Source organism: Barbus barbus, assembly GCF_936440315.1.
Source record: "Barbus barbus genome assembly, chromosome: 25".
Taxonomy (NCBI): Eukaryota; Metazoa; Chordata; class Actinopteri; order Cypriniformes; family Cyprinidae; genus Barbus; species Barbus barbus.
Window position 1 is genome coordinate 2,887,941 of NC_136753.1, and position 15,225 is coordinate 2,903,165.

At 37.6% G+C, this 15,225-nt stretch overlaps 1 protein-coding gene across 4 annotated transcripts in view; it reads left to right on the top strand.

The window, feature by feature from the left end:
- Positions 1–14,151, top strand: part of LOC306844624 (CMP-N-acetylneuraminate-beta-1,4-galactoside alpha-2,3-sialyltransferase-like) — a 36,111-nt gene extending 21,960 nt beyond the window's left edge. For all 4 annotated transcript variants that reach the window (XM_079376887.1, XM_079376888.1, XM_079376889.1 and 1 more), the window contains 6 exons: positions 129–192; positions 368–463; positions 721–907; positions 8,835–8,981; positions 11,572–11,718; positions 13,477–14,151. In XM_079376887.1, the coding sequence (XP_079233013.1) occupies positions 129–192; positions 368–463; positions 721–907; positions 8,835–8,981; positions 11,572–11,718; positions 13,477–13,566 (731 nt within the window). In that variant the 3' untranslated portion in view covers positions 13,567–14,151. The remainder of the gene's footprint in view (positions 1–128; positions 193–367; positions 464–720; positions 908–8,834; positions 8,982–11,571; positions 11,719–13,476) is intronic.
- The last annotated feature ends 1,074 nt before the right edge of the window (positions 14,152–15,225 follow it).

Consider the following 15,225-nt stretch of genomic DNA (forward strand, 5'->3'; position numbering starts at 1 on the left):
CTTTAGCTAACTGTAATGTCACAGTTTAGATATTTCTAAATCAAAATAAAAAGCCTGTTTTGTTCAGACCTCTGTTATGTAGTTTTTCTCTCAAAATAAGTAAATAATTGCATTTTCTCTGTTTACAGAAAAGATCATCGATCATATTTTACAAGTTACAAAGAGATATTCACTTGGTTCAGAACTGGACAGGTAATTATAACATCCACATAAACAACAACACAATCTCACTCCTCTTCTTTTGCAAGAACTATCCACGATGAACCATATCTCATATATTAAAAAATATATATTTTCATTCACTAGACTTGTGATGCTGTACAGCTGATCAGTTTCTGTAATCATGTTTTGTCATTTTCTCCTGTAGTATAAGTTGTAAGAAATGTATTATTATTGGCAACGGAGGCATTCTGTTCAACAAGTCCCTGGGATCCCAAATCGATCAGTATGATGTTGTCATACGGTAAGTTATTATCAAAGTAAAATATTTTATTGATTGTTGCTTGGAATTTTATTCTCTCCTAATTTTCCACTTGATATTTGGCATGCTATCACAAATCAGTTGTTGTTTCAGAAGAGGAGCAAGTTATTACATTTGATGAATGATTTTGGATACAAACATAAACAGTTAATAATGTTCACAGCTGAATCCTGTACATTAGTAGCAGAAAGTAAATGTAGACCTTTTGGATTTCATGTTGATTTGTCCTCTGGGTTTAGACTGAACGAGGCTCCAGTCGCGGGGTTCGAGAAGGACGTCGGCTCAAAGACCACCATGCGTATCACGTACCCTGAAGGAGCCATCCAGAAAACTGAGCGCTACGAGAAGAGCTCGCTTTTCGTCTTGTCTGCCTTTAAACCCATGGACTTCAAATGGCTGCGACACATGGTGTTAGATGAAAAACTGGTAAGGTGTCCCAAAATCTGACCATGCATACCTCATAAATGAACTCAACTGCTCTATTTTGTTTTAATTTAATGCATTTTTTCAAGTTTTGTGGGCTAATTTAATTTAATTTGCATCCAGCTATAGGAATGCATTATTCTCAGTTCAGTTTTTTTGTGTGTTTAATGTTATACCACAGATCTCCTTTAAAATCAGCACAGAAAATGCTGAAGAAAATGTCTGCTGATAGTAAATCAGCCAAACTGTTTAAAAAGAGGGTTTAGAGAGAGTATTTGCTGATGTACACATTTACCAGTAGGGGGCAGCATAGTGTGTGCTCTGAACAATAATATTAAATATGAATGCCTAGGGCCAAAAATGTATTTTTAAGACATTTTTAATTTTAGAAATAAGCTTTTTTCCATATAATTTTATTATTACAAAACAGCTATAATGTAACCATAAATATCAAACACTTTTGCTGGAAATAAATAGCATACAAAGTAGATCATTACTGATTTTTTTGCAGGTTTCAACACATTTTTACTGATGCTTTCAAGTCATTTTTGCAGTTTTGAGCTCTTTTAGAAAGCTAGATATTATTATCTTGGTGACAAATCAGCAGAATTTGCATTAAAAAAGTTTTCAAGGAGAAAAACAGGTGTGCAAGGTCAGTGAGTGTGACATTTCCAAGACTTTGCTGAGTCAAAAGCTGAGCACTTCTAAAGTTCAGTGAATGAAACATAGGACAGAGGTTTGTCACCACAGGTAACTATGAAACTGCTTTGGGATTGTGGTGAATGGAGTAGAGATGGATGTGGGCTTTGTGTTTGTTGTGGCTTTGATATGCAGCTGTGTGCGAGGCCGATGTCTTTGTGAGTCAGCCAGTGTAGCGTTTCCTCAGGTGACTGACAGGAACTCAGCGATCTGCTTAATTGTGTGGTCTGGCCTGGAGAATGGCCACCTTATCTCGCTGGTTTGGGTTTAGTCAAGTTTAGCTCTTTCTCTGTGTTATCTCCAGAATGCTAATGAATCTGGCCTCTCTTCTGTTAGAGGACCTTCTCCCGTGATGAAAGCTGACTCTAGTTCACTCAGCTCAAGGACATTTCCGCATTATTTGGATCCCCAGGTCACAGCGCTCTAATAAAAGTCACCGGTGTTGGTCGTGTGGAGTTACTTGTAATATTTCTGTTGCCACACTTTTAGCACTGGATACTTTTCAGTGACTCTGTATCATAATAATTATGATTATTTTATTTATTTATTGCAGGCCAGATTAGATATAGTGTAGTAAGCAATGTTTTGGTTTTGAGTCAGATTTTGACTCCCTGATTCAAAATCAAATGTCACACATGTATCAAATTCATCTCCAATTATCTTTTTGGACTACTTTTAAAGAAAATGGCTTGTAAAGTCAGTCTCGTTGTAGATATTTATGCAAAGCAAACCACATAATGGCCACACACAGGTAGTGGGAGATAAATTCAGTGTCTTTCTGTATCGTGATAAGGTTAGTGGTTGAGATTTGTTGAGATATCTTTAGAAATACTCTATACAGCACTGTTTCCCTTGGGCAGCAGCTTGACTTTCTCTCTTTTGACTTTTCTCTCTTTTCTCTCTTGAGTCTTTCTCTTTCTAAAAACACTGATAACGTTTCTTCTGCCTTCTATATACTGCTCCATTAGAATTCCCACCGCCAGCCGAAAGGCCATTAGGACTAAGAGAGAATTGTAGGCTCAGAGAAGAAACAAATGAATGTTTTGGAGCTGGGACATAAGTGTTCTTGGGTGAAGGGTTCATAAAAAGAATTTTAAAGTTACATTTTCAAAATTTAAAGCCATGAAAAAAGGATCCTAAAGTAAAAAAAAAAAAGTCTGATGTGCTGATTTGGTCCTCAAGAAATATTTCTTATTATCAGTGTTGAAAACAGCTGAATATGAGCTTTTTTCTGTATTCTTTGATGAATAAACATTTCAAAGAACAGCATTTATTTGAAATAGAAATCTTTTGTAACATTACATAACATTTTGATCAATTTAATGCATCCTTCCTGAATAAAATTATTCATTTATTTAAAAAAATAACGTCTTATCGACCCCAAACGTTTGAGTAGGATAGTGAGCCACTGCATTAAAAGTGTTTAAATGGCTATTTTTCAGTACACAGTAAATGCTGTTTCAGGTGGCATCGTAAAGAAAGCTTTTGGTTGTACATGAATATACTACAGTAACTATGATTTTTTTCGTTTTGGAAATGTTTAGCATGTTCAGTTTTTGAGTATTTAGTGGAAAACATGACTGGTGTTATTTAGTTGGTCTGAAATTATTTAATTTGCTTCTAAAAGTCTTAAAAGGGTTTTATGTTTCATTCTCTTAAAATACAGCTTACTCTGAAGGGAAAAAAATCAATAGTTTCATGCCATAGCGTGCGTTTTAAATAGCTCAATTACCATTTACCCTCAAAACAGTGATTTACTGAACAAACTGAACAATAAATGAACCAATTTAAGTCGAATTTATGTGTAATTTTGCGTAATGATAAACAGACTTAAACTGAAAAACTTTGCAGTGAAATAAATTCTTCCGATAATTGTTTTCAGTTAAAATGTCTCTTCCACTTTGAGAGCATTATCCGTCTCTGACCCGTCCATGTGAAACATTCATTCACGTCCTACTGCATGCTACAATCACGGCTCTCATTTACACATGAAATTAAGCGGAACGTGTTAATTCGCTGAAGGTTTTGAAGTGTGCAGACTGTCTTGTAAATATTCTTCCGTTCAAAACATTCAGACAGGAATACTGATGAGGATAATTGGCAGGTCAGAGATCAAGTAGATGTTTTTCCTTTGTGTGTGTTTGTTGGCCGTAGTCTTTGCTTGTGATTCTTTGACGCAGAAATACTCTCATTACTTCAATCTCTGTTGATTTGGGATTAAATGGCAGCTATGTCTTCTGAAAGCAAAAGAGCGGCCAAGATATCTTGTCGTAAATGATGCGTCAAAACAGCTAAATCATCGGTAGTCTTAGCGCGGCCTATTTAGACTAATGCCACCATATGTGAGATGTTAGGCCAGCCCAAGATCTGCCGAGGAGGTTTTGGTGCTGTCAGCTGTCCTAGCTGTGGACGGGCCGTCGCTGTCTCTGCTTTTGTCTCCTCTTTGAAATCAGCTTCAAACACGGCCATAGAAAGGCAAACATGAGCAGGTGGACAAGGGCTCAATAAACTAGCTGCTGTTGTTTCCACTCTTGGTGCAAAAGACAAGAGAAGGAACATTGAAAGAACATTTTAGAAGACAAGATTAAAAAACTAAAAGTATTTGAGAAGATAATATTTAATTTGGCTTCATTCAGGAAGTTGTGAGATACTTTGAGATCATTCAAGAAGGTTTGAGATCATTTTGCGAACACTTCAGAAGAACCGAGAAAATTTAAGAACATTTAACAACCGATTAGAGAATACTTGAGATTTGATGTGACATAGATTTGAGGTCATTCAAGATGGTTTGAGAACATTTAAGAAGTGATTACTGTAGATTTGAGAAGGTTTGATTTTACTCAAGCAGAGAAGGAATGATGCAAGAATATTTCACAAGAAGATGAGTTTGAATTTTGAAAATATTTAATTTGACTAACACATTTGAGAATATTCAAGAAGATTTGAGGAAAATATTCTCTAATCTATTCTTAAATGTTCTCACAATAAGATGATTTGATGGGACTAGGCATGCAAGAACTTTTCACAAGAAGTTTAAGAAAATGACCATTTGAAAAAATGTAAAAATGTGACAAGTTTGAGAACATTCAAGAAGGGTTGTTCTAATTTGAGAACATAAGAAGAAAGGATTTGAGAAGATTTGACGTGATTTAGAAGAGTATAGAAGAAATATTTTAAGAAAATTTCACAAGATGATCTAAAAAGTGATTGATCAAGATTTGATTTGACTAAGATGATTTGATGTCACTCAAATTTGAGACCATTTAAGAAGAGAATACAGAAGAATTTACTCAAAAGAAGAGGAAGAACGTTGTAAGGACATTTCACAAGAAGATATTGAAAGTGATTGCATTTGAAAATACAAGATTTGACTAAGATGATTTTATGTGACTGATGTGAAGATTTGCGAGAGACAAAAATCTGTAATCTTTCTTCTTAACTGTTCTCAAATTAAGATCTGATGTGACCTTAGAAGGAACATTGCAAGAACTTTTTACATTAATTTGAAAAGGTGATTTAATTTGACTAAGATTATTTGATATAACAACTTTGGGAACATTCAAGGAATGTTTGAGAAAAAGAGATTATTTGAGAAGATTTGACGAGAAGAGAAGGAACTTTTTAAAAGCATTTCACAAGACGATTTATAAAAGATTTAAGAAGAAAGATTCAGTTTGACTAAGATGATGTGATGTTACTCAAATTTGTGAACATTCAAGAAGGTTTGCAGTGATTTGAGAACATTTAGAAAGAGTGATTTAATTCAACTCTGGAAGATACAATGAGACTCTAAATGTTTGACCCAACAAACTCAATTTGAAAGCGATTTAGTGGATCCTTCTTTTCTGAAGTCTCTAGTGATCTCCTATTTTCTGTCAGCATTCTGATCCAGACCATTCCTGTGATACTGAGCATGCTGTCTAGGTAGGCAGCTCGCTATGGTTCGGAACAGAGCTCAAGTCTTATGAATCATTAGATGCTTTGTATGACATCTTCAGCTTACACACTGCAATACAATGGTGTTTATGAGTGTCAAGTGTCCTCAGAGTCTGGTGACTCAGACATGAGGAGACAGAGGGCTGGGGGTCAATGTCAGGGTCAGCGGCCGCTACCACTCCACAGACGGCTGCAGAAAACCACAGTGGTTTATGAATGCCACAGTGTGTGTCAGCCTGCTGGAAACTGATGGTTTCTGTGATAACGTCTGCGACTCGCACCTCCAGAGTGTCAGAGCGACTGAGAGCGGCCATTGTAGTGAATGAGCCGCAATGGCTTCCAGCGCAGGCAAACACAGGGCCCACTCCACGCCCACAGGTTACAGCCTAGCATCATCCCTCAAAAATGTGTCAGGAACTCTTTTAACCAAAGCAAGGGAAGTTACCCATTACCCATCAGAGAAAGTATGTGTGTGGATGTGCTCATCAGATAGTCTGATATGACCGAAAGTAATAACTTATGATTCAGTAAGTGAATCACTAAGAGTTCAGTCAGTGACTGGTTCGTTATGTTGATTCAGCTTTACTGTCTTCAATTTATTTAGAGATTCATGTGCTTGAGTAAATGAATTACAAGTTTTACTTTTGCAACGGAAGGTTTCCGGAAGTCAAATGCCATTCATTTTGTCCATAGAGAAATTGAGTTTTGAAGTTTTAAACCTGAGCTTCAAGATGAGTATTTATATTGTCAGGGACAAAATTGATTGTTGACAAAGGGTTTATGATTTCATCAATTGCACTGAAAAGACAAAGCACAAAAAGAAAGTTGAATAATTTATTTCAATGAAAACGTTGTTAATAAATGCATTATTTATTCACTCATTCAACTATTTATTATTGAAGATTAAATATTTATATATCATGTTTGTGCATCCATCCATCCATCCACATCCTATACAGTAGTTAACCACTCTTTATTTCAGATTAAATATTTTGTGCATTTATTTAGTTAGTTATAATGACAGACTGTCCATTTTGTCCCTTAATTAAGAATTTATAATAAAATTTAAACGCCCTAATTTCATCTCTTCTTATAGTAAATGACTGAATAAATTGAGAATAAATATTTTCTTTCTTATTTTTTTCAGTTATTTGTTTATTTAGTTATTATGAAGTGAAGTGAAGTGACATACTGCCAAGTATGGTGACCCATACTCGGAATTCGTGCTCTGCATTTAACCCATCCATCGTGCACACACACACACACGCACCGTGAACACACACCCGGAGCAGTGGGCAGCCATTTATGCTGCGGCGCCAGGGGAGCAGTTGGGGGTTCGGTGCCTTGCTCAAGGGCACCTCAGTCGTGGTATTGAGGGTGGAGAGAGCGCTGGACATTCACTCCCCCCACCTACAATCCCTGCCGGCCCGAGACTCGAACCATTTACTGGGATTATTGTAACATTGTGTCGGTTTATTTGTTTTGATCTGGTTCCTGTGTAAGTGTCTTTGGATATGTGTAAATGCTCATCTTTAGAAATATATTGAGGAATTCTTTTTAAATCCCATATAATTTGTAAAAAATATTTCCAGAACCAAGTTTGCTGAAAACGATGGGTGTTCACGATTTTTAGAAAACGTTTTTTTCTTGCATTTAAATCTTATTTTTTGATTATTAATTAAAGACATATATTTATGTTTATGTTCATCTGTTTGTCTCAGTTTCATTGTATATTGTGAGCTCACATTTCAGCCAAAATCTAGCTTGTTATGCCGTAATGCTGTACATTCAGCAGTGTGGTCAGATTAGTTTTCCGCTTGTTGCTACGGCAGTGTTGAGTGACCGTGTCTGTAATACAGCACAATGAGCCATTTGGATGCATCGGCAGACATACATTAGCCAGAGTACAGAGTTCGTAATCATTAGTCAGCTCTTCTGCAGGTCTGTTTCAAGCATCTCGGTGACAGGTATCAGAGAAACTCTGCGTACAAAGGCCTTGTGCGATGTAGGAGGTGGATCCTGCCACCGGGTGATTGATACAGGGTCTTCCTTGCCTTTGTGGCTTTGTTTGCGCTTCTTGTTTTTCATGGGGCTTTTAAATGGCCCCTCTCCTCGCCACGGTGCAGGGTATTGTGTTCATCTCTCTCTGCCCGAGCCACGTCACATTTTCCACCTGTGTGTTTATGACTCTCGCCCTATGAGTCCAGCACCCAACAACAGATCGATTCACCTCTGCTTCAGTGCTCGCTCAAAATATGTCAGCATTTTTCCTGCACCTGCTTTCTGCGTCCTTAGTAATGCTGGCCAGGCCTCAAGTATAGTGATGACATTTATGTAGTCCGTTCTGAATGTCGTTGTGCTTTTAAGACTAAAAAAATTAATGCATGACAAAAGTTTGTGATCAGTAATATTTTTTTAAAGAAATTAAAATTTAATTCTTGGAAATCTGTGTATTCAGTTGCATATGCAATGCTCTATCAGTATCTAGAACGCTAGGACTTACTCATGCAAAATAACAAACCTGGCACAAATTATAATGTAAAACGCTAAAAACATTCAAAAAAGGTCAAACTACATTAATAGCATTTGGTTAGTAAGGGAGGAGTCTTAAAGAAGTCCGATGTGACTGATAGCTGTGATCGTGTTATGCTGTGACACACGTGGTTTGTATTACACCTTGTATCACTCATGCTTTGTGTTACACCAGAAAACCACAAGTAAGGCTCCCTGGGCCAAAGCCCTTGTTTTTGTGTAGTTGTTCCTCTGTAAAGCCTGTCCCACCCTTGAAAAGAAAACACGGGCAGGACGTAATTACACGGCGTGTTTATTTGTAGTACCGTGACTCGGGATGCCGTTTGATGAAATCCCACAGGAGTCGTTGCTCCAGGATGTCAAGCGGTGTTACGGCTTCTAACAGTCACTCTCTCCCAGGTGCGTCCGAAAGATCCTTCGTATTAGCTGCAGGTGAAGTGAGCCTCCCATGAGGAGAGCGAGAGCTCTGTGTTCGGACACGCTCTTGGCTTCAACGCTTTGCTAGCATCACCCTTTTTATTCTGATTATCAAAGTGAGCGGCTTATTTACTCAGCTGAGAGCGTTATTCAGCGGCCGTGAGTGACTGTTCTGTGTCAGCTTCACTTTAGGCCTTTCAGCGTTTATAATAGCGTATTCACAGAGCAGGAGTGTTTGAAAAGAAAAGCTGGTAAAGGCCGTCAGCGAAGTCACGCAGGTTTATTCTTTCATTTGTTTCTTGTATTAATTCAGTGTCTTCTGTGTTCCGCTCTTGATGTCTTTCAGCGGAGTATGGAGGGATTCTGGAAGTCTGTGGCACGTGACGTTCCCAGAGAGCCAGAAGACATACGGATTCTGAACCCGTATTTCATCCAGGAAGCGGCCTTCAAATTCATCGGCCTTCCGCACCACAATGGCCTCATGGGAAGAGGGGTGAGGAGCAAGCAATGAATAAATATTGAAGCGGTCAATCCAAAACATGCCGTAACAGAATTGAAAACTTTCTCCTCTTTGAAAAAGACCAGAGGCCAGTTGCATAAACACAACCTATGTCGTAGGAACTAGTTAGACGAGAGGTAATCTGTCTAACTTTTCATATTCAAATTAGCCCAGGCTGTGTTTTATTTACGAATCTGTAAATGATCTGTGAGGTGTCAAGGCGCAGTGATTGAAATTTTTTAAGTTTTTTTAGTTCTTTTTTTAAATCATACATAGTTTTAGTTATATAGTACAATATATATATATTTATTTATTTATTTGTTAAAATATTTGTGTGTGTGTATATATATATATATATATATATATATATATATATATATATATATGTATATGTATATATGTATATGTATATGTGTATATGTATATGTGTATATATATATATATATATATATATATATATATATATATATATATATATATATATATATATATATATATATATATATATATATATATATATATATATATATATATATATATATATATATATATATAATGTATATGTGTATATAAATTCATAAAATATTTTAAGCATTTTATGATTTTATGAAGTATTTCTGAACAGTTTATGGAAAATTATGACATGCATTCCAAAGAGAGAGAGAACTATTAATAATATAATTGTATATTTGACCTCTTTACCGTTTTGCAAGAAGTCACTCTTGCAATTTCAACAAAACCTCATCTATGATAGCCAGATAGATACTTTAAGATGATTTTCCCTAAAAGTTTAGACAAACAAAAACAATAAATAAATAAATCTATGTATGTACATGATAAAAATGTACTAAAATGATCCTAAACTCTCTCTCACTGGCCCCGGGTCAGTGGGTCATCCTTATTGTTGAATCCCCTGAGATGATGTTGAAATGAAGTGTTGGACCGTCACATCTCCACCTGATCCAGAGACTGTTTGTGCTCTGCTGCTATAGAGACCCGGTTGGAGGGGCTCGAGCAGTGATGCGTTTCCTGTTATCAGCATGCAGGCGGAGTGTCTGGGGCCGGATTAGTCCGGAGAGTGTCTCTGTGGTGATAAGACTTTCACATTGAGACTTGTCTCTCCAGCCTCAGTGGATCAGGTGGTGACTGGATGATCCCTCTCTGCTGATACACACACACACACACACACACACGTCCCGCTCTGTCTGTGTCTCTGATAAAGTCAGTCACATGGTGCATTATCTGTACTGAAGTGTGTGAACCATGCACTCGACTACCCTGAGTGTCCAGTCCATCCATGGTGGTTCAGCATTTGCTCGACTCGTTTCACTGTGCTGTAAAGTCTGAACTAAAGCATATTGTAATGAATTAAAACTTTGAACTTTGATTGTTTTATTACTAATAGAAAATGACTACTTGAGTACACACTTCAGCTGTTTTTCAAGTTCAAACAGACATTTTGCAATTGAATACTTTTGTTACATTACTTTTGTGCAAACAATATCATTGTAAATACAAACTACTTACATTATAGAGATGACTGATTTGTAAATGTATCATTCTTTTGAGACAGTTCTTTTCAGTGAATCATTGAAAATCTGGTTTAAAAAATTGGTCTGAATGGTTGATTTACGAATCTGTCTGAATCAGATTTGTAAGTGAATCACAGATCATTATAACTATTATTTCTGGTTATTACTGTAAATTTTCTTTTATATTGCTTAGAAATCAAAATCTTGATTGCGATAACTCTTGATTTAGATTTAATTATTTAAAACAGTCAGACATTCACTAATTCAAGAGTAGTTCAAGACTATCGGTCACAGGTTTATATATGTATGTGTGTTTATACAAATGTTTATGTTTTATATATAAAATAAAAGCAGACATTTTATAGGACTGGGACGATATGCTAATCTGCCGATTCAGTAATATCCCGATACTTTGTATTGGATTGGATTCAATTTATTGTCATTGCACATATAGATACAAGGCAACGAAATGCAATAGAGAAGAAAAATACAGCACAACATGAGGAAAGGAAGGAGAAAAAAATAATCCTCACACTATGCTCCTGAACGGGAGTACAGTGTGAGAACAGACAAAAAAACCTCAGCATAGAGCACAGTCAATACAGGAACTTGCAGAGAATAATCCAGTTCAGACGACCAGCCATCTGGTCTGCAGCCATTACAGCGCTAACACAGACCCGTTATCAGTCTGACGGGAACTCACTTGTGTGCCGATTCAATATATATTGCGATAATTGGGTATTGTGATTTGAAATTACAATTTATTGTGATTTTTGTTTGCTTATTAAAGACTAGACAATGAAAAATACTTGATAATACCGTTAAAGAGACTCTATATGATGAGTCACATTAACAAAACAATGCATCACATCTTTCTGAACTTTTGTTTGACCATTTGCATTAATAACCAGAAACACCTTTTTTTTCCCCTTAAACTTGAGGTTTTATGAATGTGTCTTTACCTCCATGCTCAAGTATGTCTGTTGGGTATTTTATACACTGTGACTGAACACTTATCGACATGCAGTACTAAAAGTGTTATGTTTTTCCAGAATATTCCTACACTGGGTACTGTTGCGATCACGATGGCTCTCCATAACTGTGATGAGGTGGCGGTGGCCGGATTCGGATATGACATGAACACACCTCACGCACCTCTGCACTACTATGAGAAACTCATGATGTCTGCAATCAAAGAGGTAACGGCTCCACACTCGCCTGATTTTAAGGATTTCTCTTACAGAAATAGTGAGCTATGTTTAAAAGCTATATTTGGCCCCTGGAATTGATTTTCAGTGAAATTTTTACCATTCAACCCCATTATTAGATATTACACTCTTTGAATTAAACAGAGATTTTCACAGTGATGCCATAGGAACATTTTTTGTTTGCCAAAGGACCTTTTAGTGATCAGTTCTTTTCTTAGTGTGAAGAACCTTTTTTCCCCACTCTGAATAACCTTTTGTGCAATTGAAAGGTTCCATGGATATTAAAGATTCTTTGTGAAGAACCTTTATTTTGTTTGCATGACATGTTTGATAGCAGATAATGACAGAGAAATTCACCTCGGGGAAATTTCCCCCCTCGTATTTCAAATATCTGGAGGATTTTGTCACTTTCAGGGGCTTTTTTGCTCTGAAACCTAATTAATTTCTGAACTCTGTCTTATCATAGTTAACAGAAATGTCCTAGTTTTGGTATCTAAGATGAGTGTAATGTAAATTTGTAAATGTGTCTGAAGTACATCTGTGATGTCCGCTCGCTGGTTGATGATCTTTGGGAATATCCCGTCCGCTGAGTCACGTCCACAAACGGGTCACATGACCTCACGCTGCTCTCTGTTCCAGGAACATGCAGAAACCTGAGAGGTCAGAGTAATGAGGCAGCATTGGCAGTCTGTGTGTGTGTTCTTCTTTCAGTGTTGAGGAAACTACTTTGATACTGTAGCTTTGCCAAGCTACTAATAAAGTCAAGCAGTCAGATACTACAAGATACTAACAGGGTTCAAAAATAAGGATTCATCTCTGATGTGTCAGGCCATTAGTTCCTGTGTGTGTGTGTGTGTGAGAGTGTGTGAGAGTGTGTGTGTGTGTGTGTGTGTGTGTGTGTGTGTGTGTGTGTGTGTGAGTGAGTGTCAAGAGATTGAAAAAAAAAATATTGTGTTGATGACAAATCAACAGACTGCAAAAACAAGTTTAAAGTCAAGTCAACTTTATTTCTATAGCGCTTCATAGAGTATAGTTGGATTTCTACAAAGCAGCTTCACAGTATTAAACAGTGCAGTAACAGAATCAGTGATGCAAACTTCAAAAATTACGCAAAATAAGATTCTGCTGTAAAGCGGTTTTAAAAAGACAATAGTGTCATTATTCAGCAGAAGTTAGTTAAGTGCTGTTTCAGTTCATCAACTATAAAATAAGTTCAATTCAGGAATGTTAGATACATCACAGGAAATCAAAACTTTAAGTTTGCAAAAACATAAAAATGCATGTACAAGATTACATTTTCAGTGGCATCACAGCAGTGACCTGAAAGATTAAAATAGGTAGCAAACACAATATTAGCTTTTATGATGCAACATAAAATACTTGTCAAAACACCTGTGCTGTGTGAAACTGACCAATTTCAGGTGCAAAAAGTTTTGTTTGTTTTGTAATTAGAAGATGCATTTTGTGTTTTATCAAAAGGATGATTCGGCTTAAATGACAAATCAGTAGATGGCACTGTATTTCACAGTGACTTGTCATTTTCTCTCTTTACCTAGAAGAGCACCTCTGTTGTTGCACATGTTTACTTTAGGTGAACCGTCCGGACCGCTTTTGTGGCTTGTGAAATCAAAAGCAAAGCCGCATGTTCAGACATCATAGCTCTTTTTAACGCAGCACGTGACCAACTTCTGATGAGCGTTTACCCTATTGTGCTCTTTCTGTTTCTCTTTTTCTCTCACACACACCCAGTCATGGACACACAACATATCCAAAGAGAAAGAGTTTCTCCGAAAGCTGGTGAAGGGGGGCGTCATCCAGGACCTGACCAACGGGATCTGACGTCACGTCCCCGTCGTGCAGCTGATAGATAGTATTCACCATATCACTGGTGACCGGCATCCCAGCCGATGGACTCACAATAACGCGAGCCGTCAAACCTCCAGAAATGTTTGAGCCAATCGCATGATGCCGCCGGACGAAGTGACCTCACCTCATATTCTGGACGGTATCCATGGCAACCTCACCTCAAACATGGTAATGCTTGTTTTAAGATTGCCACGTAGGCGGGAAAGAGTCCGTCCCTGTGCGCCACGGCGGGCGCCCGGCAGAGACTAGAAACGTGCTGCTTTCTCCTGGTTTTTTTACTCTGCTGTATTCGGTATTAGACAGTATTTTAATCACGCCATTAAGAAGCTCTATTTTTTAAGATGAGTCAGCTTGATTGCTTGTTCTCTTCAATCTCAGGCTATGCACAACAGCAAACAACAAATGATTGTCACTGTTGATTTTCTGCTGCTCTTCTGACGTGTGCCATTAAACCAATCAGCATCCACTTGTTTCCTGCGCCTTGCACATGTATATCCATCTGTGTGTATAACCAGATCATGAGACCAGGCAGATTAAAGTTTTATCAGGATTTCTACATTCAGTCTGAAATGGGCTTTTCTTTTGAACTGTCGATTGATGTGTAAGGGGCCGTTCACACACAATGCATTTTTCCATTCCAATGCGCTACTTTTCCATTGTTTTTCTATATAAACACGCACTAGATGGACGTGTACGACCATTACGCTTGTGTCTCATGTCTTTTGCAGGCACATGAGCGCTGCTTTTTTAAAAGAATTTCAACTTTTACATGCAGCACCGCTCATCAATGTCAGTTCCAAAACAGTGGACCAGTCAGAAGACGCCGGAGGTGGGGCCAGCGTTCCAGCCTTTTATTTACAGCAGCAAATTGGCACGCCAACTGTTTTATTTGATGGCAACATGGCAGAGAAAGCATTTTATTCTGTGCTTTTTTTCTAAACCATTCCTGAGCGCTGCGTCTCGTGTTTTTAGATGCAAATATGTGTTTTGTGTGAACGGCCCCATAAAAATGCATAAGAATTGCATGTTATAGTAAAATGGAGTCTCGGGCCGGCAGGGATTGTAGGTGGGGGGAGTGAATGTCCAGCGCTCTCTCCACCCTCAATACCACGACTGAGGTGCCCTTGAGCAAGGCACCGAACCCCCAACTGCTCCCCGGGCGCCGCAGCATAAATGGCTGCCCACTGCTCCGGGTGTGTGTTCACGGTGTGTGTGTGTTCACTGCTGTGTGTGTGTGCACGTTGGATGGGTTAAATGCAGAGCACGAATTCTGAGTATGTCACGTCACTTTCACTTAAAACTTCAGTGAGTGATGTGTTGGTAGCAGATTACATTTGTTGGTGCCATTACAGGATTTTCTACACCACTGTTGATACCACCTATAAAATAAGTATTTTAATAATTTAATTAAAATAATGGCAAGTATTTCTAAATGATGTCAATTTTATTTCACGTTTTTGGAGTACTAGTTTCTAGTTAAAGAACACAAGCTTTTCTCCATATATGGTAATTGATTTTAATGGACCTATTGTGAGCTGCAAGGTTGTTAACTGATTAGATATATATTTTTTTTTAATAATCACATTTAACAGGGGAATTCCTGGGGTAAAAACTACATTACCCATGATTCTG